General features: G+C 41.2%; 1 protein-coding gene across 2 annotated transcripts; it reads right to left on the bottom strand.

Annotated features, from left to right (window-relative positions):
• Positions 1-758: 758 nt before the first annotated feature.
• On the bottom strand, positions 759-5,062 carry si:ch1073-184j22.2 (dual specificity protein phosphatase 18). Of its 2 annotated transcripts, none has more exons than XM_029643330.2 (2): positions 4,961-5,062; positions 759-4,058 (listed from the first exon to the last, which is right to left on the bottom strand). In XM_029643330.2, the coding sequence occupies exon 2, from the start codon at positions 4,050-4,052 to the stop codon at positions 3,456-3,458; it is 597 nt and encodes a 198-aa protein (XP_029499190.1). In that variant the 5' UTR covers positions 4,053-4,058; positions 4,961-5,062; the 3' UTR covers positions 759-3,455. The 2 variants fall into 2 exon arrangements, with proteins under 2 accessions (XP_029499190.1, XP_064869952.1); XM_065013880.1 differs by lacking the exon at positions 4,961-5,062 and adding an exon at positions 4,294-4,629.
• Between the last annotated feature and the right edge of the window lie 3,051 nt (positions 5,063-8,113).

The following is an 8,113-nucleotide window of genomic DNA, read 5'->3' as shown; positions in this document are numbered from 1 at the left end:
TATTGTGAGCGTAGTTTTAAAAAAATCCCTGAATAGCCTTTTTCTGTATTTTTGTGGGTGTTTGCCATTTCCGCCTTGATACTCTCCCTCAGATCTGCAGTAAGGTCTTGGTTTCACAGATCGTCCATGTCGCCCCTTTGCCCTATTTGAAATGTTAATTATTTTCGCTAATTGTCTACCTAACGTTAACTGGATATCAAAAGTTGAATAACCAACAAAAAATAACGAATAGCGCTCCAGTTGCAACCTGTATTTAAAAAAGTTTTATGACACATGAACATCTGCACAGGTTGGTGCCATGTCACAATACCTCGTACCCTGGTCCTGGATCTTGGACCCACAGCCCTTGCAGGGTCCAGGATTTATTTGTGCCAGGATTTGTTTATGTTTCACATATTCTTTTTAGCGTGGATCAGGATATCAAACGCTCCAGGATCCAGATCATACAGAAATATATGAAAGCACCCTCAGTGAGACCTGCTAGGTTGGACATGGGATTTATGGAAGTTGTGTAAAAATTAACAAAATAAAAAATGATAGTTTTGAGATATTAATATGAATATTTTTTTATGTTGAATAAATGGATGTGAGCATTTATATTTCAGAATCGAGACATACTCCATATGTTAGAGCACACTACAGTATAAGGAGCATAATGACACCAATATGTCTGTATCATGTATTTAGGGTCTTACAGGAGGCATGTGTAGGGCATAAAATCACTTTCATAATGATTTTCCCAAAAATGGTTTGTGACACAATTTTTTTATTTTTTATTTCAAACATCCTTCCTCCTAATTTAGTTTCTATGTGAGAATTGCCAGAACAATCTGCAATACCCAAAATATTTTCTGCTTCCACTGGCGTGGAATCATCCAGATTTTCTTTTGATAATGGGTCCTGAGTTGCAAAACATCCCCACTGCAGAAAGGGCCTAGTGTTGAGCTGTAAACGTTAAGAACAAAGGCCTCTACATAAAACGCCTCCTGAAATATAATGATGTCAAACATAATGTCATGGGTATGTCTACACATTTTACACGCTTTAACTTTAAAAGGGTTTATGTTCATATTTAGCAATAAAACAAGGCATTGCAAAGTACATAAATGCAACAACGACAAAAACATACTAAAAAAAACTCTAGTTCCAGGCTTAGTCCTTACTGGACATCCTTGAGATAATGTGAATGTGATCAAGATCTTACTCCACTGTCATGTACAGTTGTAAACTCCAGGAAGAACCTAGGAACATTCCACAGCAGTGAACACAAGCAACAGCCACAACAATAGTTTCCTAAATGTGTGTTGCATTGTTTGTTTGTGTTTTTCTATTAGTATATATTTTTTTCATCCCACAATTCAAAGATCAATTGTTGAATGTTGATGACTTAAATTAACTTGAACTCCCCTTACAGCGAGAAAGATGGCCATAACAATTCCCTCATTACTTTAGGCAGAAGATTTGCTGTCCGCATTCTTCCTCAGGTAGTGGAATACACATTCTTGTGCAGAGGTGGCGCTGCCAACTCTGGACCACAAACGGCCTCTTAAATGTTCTGCGCTGTTTCACCTCAACTTTCTCCCCCTCTCATTCCTATCTGTATTTAAACATAACAATATGGAAGGGGAGTGGAATTACAATATACTTTTTTATTTTTTTTATAAAAAAAAAATATATATATATATATACAAAACAGTGCCAGTCAAATGTTTGGACTCATTCAAGGGGTTTTCTTTATTGAACTATTTTCTACATTGTAGAATAATAATGAAGACATCAAAACTATGAAATAACACATATGGAATCATGTAGTAACCAAATATTTTTTTTAAATACATGTATTTCAAATTAGCCACCCTTTGCCTTGATAACAGCTTTGCACACTCTTGGCATTCTCTCAAACAGCTTCATGAGGTAGTCACCTGGAATGCATTTCAATTAACAGGTGTGCCTTGTTAAAAGTTCATTTGTTCCATTTTTTTGGTGTCTTCACCATTATTCTACCATGTAGAAAATAGTAAAAATAAAGAAGAACCTATGACTGAGCAGATGTGTCCAAACTTTTGACTGGCACTGTATATATATATACACTGAACAAAAATATAAACGCAACATGTAGTGTTGGTCCAATGTTTCATGAGCTAAAATATATCAATATTTTGCACAACTTTATAGTGAGTTAGTGAGCATTTCTCCTTTGCCAGGATAATCCAACCACCTGACAGGTATGGCAAATCAAGAAGCTGATTAAACAACATGATCATCATTACACCTTGTGCTGGGGATAATAAAGGGCCACTTTAAAATGTGCACTTTTGTCACACAACACAATGCCACAGATATCTGAAGTTTTGAGGGAACGTGCAATTGGTGTACTGACTGCAGGAATGTCTGTTTCCAGACAATTGCTCTAACATACACCACCGTTTTAGAGAATTTGGCAGTAAGTCCAACCAGCCTCCCAATCGCAGACAACTAGTAACCAAGCCAGTCCAGCACCTCCACAACCATCTTCTACACCTACGGCATCGTCTGAGACCAGCCACCCAAACAGCTGATGAAACTGGGGGTTTGCACAACTGAAGAATTACATTACAAACTGTAAGAAACTGTGTCAGGGTCATCTGCGTGCTCGTCGCCCTCACCAGGATCTTTACCTGACTGCAGTTCGGCGTTGAAACTGACCTCAGTGGGCACATGCTCACACTGTCACGCTGGAGAAGTGTGCTTTTCACGGATGACTCTGGTTTCAACTGTACCAGGAAGACAGCGTGTATTGAGTCGTGTGGGCGAGCGGTTTGCTGATATCAACGTTGTGAACAGAGTTCCCCGTGGTGGCGGTGGGGTTATAGTATGGGCAGGCATAAGCTATGGACAACAAACACAATTGCATTTTATCAATTGCAATTTGAAACCACCCACATAGATAACGTGAGGAGATACTGAGGCCCATTGTCGTGGCATTCATCTGCCGCCATCACCTCATGATAAGGCACGGCTGGCTCCATGTCGCAAGAATCTGTACACAATACTCACCAGACATCAACAGCCTGATCAACTCATCTGTCGCGATACATGAGGCAAAACATGGTCACACCATTTACTGACTGGTTTTCTGATTCACATCCCTACCTTTCTTTATGGTGTCTGTGACCAACAGATGCATATCGGTATTCTCAGTCATGTGAAAACCATAGATTAGGACCTAATTAATTTATTTAAATTGAATGATGTCCTTATATGAACTGAAACTCAGTAAAATCTTAGAAATTGTTGCATGTTGTGTTTATATTTTGGTTCAGTGTACATATATACAAAGATTATTATTGTACTATATTTCTCTTATCAAATCATGGCAGGGGACATGCCTGCTTCCCTGGTTTACATCCTCAGGCAGTAGGGCTGTAAGTTCTTCCCTCACATCTTCAGACAGAAAAGCAAACTTCCCTCCTCTACTATTTCCTTACAAGCCTACCCTTCTTCAACTTCTTGGCCTGCGATAAAGACGACAACAATGGTGACCTGGGCAACAGCGGTGGTGACCGCTGTGTCCATGATGACCGCAGTGTCCATGGCGACAGGGGCGGCTTCACAGGCGGCATGGGCGCAGCCACCTTAACCGTATTCTTCCCATAGAGCCTCTTCTCAAACTCTAGTAGCTGCGCCCAGAAACCCGCGTTGAGTCGTATGTACGGCCGACTCTCCTGCACCCATGCGTGGGCCCGGCACAGAGTCACGCCCCGGTAGCGCATTAGGTATGCTATGACCAGGGCCGGCGAGCGGCTCATGCCAGCAGCACAATGCACCAGCGTACCACCAGTCCGGTTGCTGTGGATGCGCTCTGCCACACGCTCAAAGTGCTCGCCCAGACGGGCGCTGGGCAGGTCGGAGACAGGCACACGCAGGCACTCCACGCCTGGGTAGACTGGGCAGACGTGGTTGAGGGTGGCATTGACGATGAGGGTAATGCCCTTGCGGGAGACCAGGGCCTGGTTGAGGGGGGCGTCTGCTCCACTCAGGAACAGGGTGGGGGTGATTTGAGAAACCGACATGGCTGCCTGCGAGGGAAACACAAACAAATACCTCATTACTAATACAAGCTTAGTTCCATCTCAGCACTAGTAACACATATATCAGCTTATCTGGGTCCAGACAAAAAATGATGATCAGACCATGATTTTACATAATGGTTATTGATTATTTGAAACAGGTGTGTGATGAGAGGAATAAAACCTTTACTCTCTACCACTTAGAACCTGAGTGGGGGATCCATAATATGCTGTAGCTACTAACCCTGGTCTTGGAGTGCAGGCTTTTGTTCCAGTTCAGCACTAGCACACCTAATGCATCCAAAGTCATATATCGAAATACATAATCAAGACCTTTAGTTTACTCAGGTGTTTTGGCTGTTTCCAAAGCATAACCTGTTCTCTAGGACCAGACTTGACGACCACTTCATTTACATCAATACAACCTAGTAAGAGATCATCATTACTAAATTGTTGAGTTCAACACAAATGTTTTACGAGGACCTGGATAGAAACAAATTGTAGCATGATACACACTCAAAATACTCGTACCACTTTATCATAGTAAAGAGACAAGCTTTTTGAACAAAGTGGATGTTAAGTTAGTAGGAACCAATCAGTCTTCTATTATTCTATGACTACCCATTCTGCACACTTTCACAATCATGTGGGTGACGAGAAGGACGTTGTGGTTCAATACCATGAACATTTTAAAAGGTAGGCTTATAATGTAGACGCAATGGTGTCACATTCATAAAGTAAAAGCTCTGTGTGTTTAAACGTTGTAGAGTTATTTATGCTTGCCACAGTATGCAAAGCTTGTGCAATGCTCAGTCACGTTTCGTAGGAGTGAGCCTATGTGTTGTGTAATGTGTTGTGAGACTATGTTTGTCTCAGCTGCCGCCTGTGTGTTTGTGTGTATAGTGACTTACCTAGTCCTTACTTAGTCCTTTAGTAGTATGCTGCTTCTGTATGTCTGGATCTGTCTCTCAGGTTAGAACATTTCTGGCCACGAGAGGCGAACCCCTGTTGGGGCACTCACTTAGCACAAACACACCCCTAAAAAGGCTTTGGGCCTGATGGCCAATAAAGAGAGAGATTAATTTTAGACTACCCCAGCAGCTGGGGTACAGCTCCTGAAAACCTTGTCACGTGCACCCATATTTCCATTTTGAGACCATAAACATGATACCAACACGCAACAGATTTTCCTTTGATCAGTATTTTTTGTGGTTGTAAAATCTCAGTCAAATTTGTATTCAGGCACTAGACAGCGTACATCTCATTGGGTGTCAGATCGGTTTGGACGGGGGAAAGTTAACCAATGCCAAACCTTACCCTAATCCTGACCTTAAATGTAACCCTATTCTTAGGCCATTTTTATCCCCATGCCTAACCTTAACCATTGGATGTACCGGTGGAATATTAACTTCCTTTTCTTATTTGATATGGGGTGGGATGCATGGTCAAATAAAATACATTTAAATCATATCTTGGGACATCAAGACATAGACCTACATTGACATTAGTGGATTAACATGCTGTTCATATTTAGGCTAATACAGTGGGGCAAAAAAGTATTTAGTCAGCCACCAATTGTGCAAGTTCTCCCACTTAAAAAGATGAGAGAGGCCTGTAATTTTCATCATAGGTACCCTTCAACTATGACAGACAAAATGAGAAAGAAAATTCAGAAAATCACCTTGTAGGATTTTTAATGAATTTATTTGCAAATTATGGTGGAAAATAAGTTTTTGTTCTCCTACAAACAAGCAAGATTTCTGGCTCTCACAGACCTGTAACTTCTTCTTTAACCTCTTGAACCTCTGGGGGCAGTATTTCATTTTTGGATGAAAAACGTTCCCGTATTAAACAAGATATTTTGTCACGAAAAGATGCTCGACTATGCATATAATTGACAGCTTTGGAAAGAAAACACTCTGACGTTTCCAAAACTGCAAAGATATTGTCTGTGAGTGCCACAGAACTAATGCTACAGGCGAAACCAAGATGAAATTTCATACAGGAAGTGAGCCAGATTTTGAATGCGCTGTGTTCCAATGTCTCCTTATATGGCTGTGAATGCGCAAGGAATGAGCCTACAGTTTCTGTCGTTTCCCCAAGGTGTCTGCAGCATTGTGACGTATTTGTAGGCATATCATTGGAAAATTGACCATAAGAGACTACATTTACCAGGTGTCCGCTCTGTGTCCTCCGTCGAAACTATTGCGTAATCTCCAGGTGCGTGCATTTTTCCATTTTGTTCAGAGGAGAAACCAAACTGCCACGAGTGATTTATCATCGAATAGATATGTGAAAAACACCTTGAGGATTGATTCTAAACAACGTTTGCCATGTTTCTGTCGATATTATGGAGTTCATTTGGAAAAAAGTTTGCCCTTGTAATGACGGAATTTTCGGGGGGTTTCTTAGCCAAATGTGATGAACAAAACGGAGTGATTTCTCCTACAGAAATAATATTTTTGGAAAAACTGAACATTTGCTATCTAACTGAGAGTCTCCTCATTGAAAACATCCGAAGTTCTTCAAAGGTAAATTATTTTATTTGAATGCTTTTCTTGTTTTTGTGAAAATGTTGCCTGCTGAATGCTAGGCTTAATGCTATGCTAGCTATCAATACTCTTACACAAATGCTTGTGTAGCTATGGTTGAAAAGCATTTTTTGAAAATCTGAGATGACAGTGTTGTTAACAAAAGGCTAAGCTTGTGAGCCAATATATTTATTTCATTTCATTTGCGATTTTCATGAATAGTTAACATTGCGTTATGGTAATGAACTTGAGGCTATAATTACGCTCCCGGATACGGGATTGCTCATCGCAACAGGTTAAGAGTCTCCTCTGTCCTCCACTCATTACCTGTATTAATGGCACATGTTTGAACTTGTTATCAGTATAAAACCTCAAACAGTCACACTCCAAACTCCACTATGGCCAAGACCAAAGAGCTGTCAAAGGACACCAGAAACAAAATTGTAGACCTGCACCTGGCTGGGAAGACTGAATCTGCAATAGGTAAGCAGCTTGGTTTGAAGAAATCAACTGTGGGAGCAATTATTAAGAAATGGAAGACATACAAGACCACTGATAATCTCCCTCGATCTGGGGCTCCACGCAAGTTCTCACCCCGTGGGGTCAAAATGATCACAAGAACGGTGAGCAAAAATCCCAGAACCACACGGGGGGACCTAGTGAATGACCTGCAGAGAGCTGGGACCAAAGTAACAAAGCCTACCATCAGTAACACACTACGCCGCCAGGGACTCAAATCCTGCAGTGCCAGACGTGTCCCCCTGCTTAAGTCAGTACATGTCCAGGCCCGTCTGAAGTTTGCTAGAGAGCATTTGGATGATCCAGAAGAAGATTGGGAGAATGTCATATGGTCAGATGAAACCAAAATAGAACTTTTTGGTAACAACTCAACTCGTCATGTTTGGAGGACAAAGAATGCTGAGTTGCATCCAAAGAACACCATACCTACTGTGAAGCATGGGGGTGGAAACATGCTTTGGGGCTGTTTTTCTGCAAAGGGACCAGGACGACTGATCCGTGTAAAGGAAAGAATGAATTGGGCCATGTATCGTGAGATTTTGAGTGAAAACCTCCTTCCATCAGCAAGGGCATTGAAGATGAAATTTGGCTGGGTCTTTCAGCATGACAATGATCCCAAACACACCGCCCGGGCAACGAAGGAGTGGCTTCGTAAGAAGCATTTCAAGGTCCTGAAGTGGCCTAGCCAGTCTCCAGATCTCAACCCCATAGAACATCTTTGGAGGGAGTTGAAAGTCCGTGTTGCCCAGCAACAGCCCCAAAAAATCACTGCTCTAGAGGAGATCTGCATGGAGGAATGGGCCAAAATACCAGCAACAGTGTGTGAAAACCTTGTGAAGACTTACAGAAAACGTTTGACCTCTGTCATTGCCAACAAAGGGTATATAACAAAGTATTGAGATAAACTTTTCTTATTGACCAAATACTTATTTTCCACCATAATTTGCAAATAAATTCATTAAAAATCATACAATGTGATTTTCTGGATTTTCCTTTCTCATTTTGTCTGTCATA

Source organism: Oncorhynchus nerka, linkage group LG9b, assembly GCF_034236695.1.
Source record: "Oncorhynchus nerka isolate Pitt River linkage group LG9b, Oner_Uvic_2.0, whole genome shotgun sequence".
NCBI lineage: Eukaryota > Metazoa > Chordata > Actinopteri > Salmoniformes > Salmonidae > Oncorhynchus > Oncorhynchus nerka.
The sequence above is the reverse complement of the archived record's forward strand: the minus strand, read 5'-3'. Positions and strand labels throughout refer to the sequence as shown.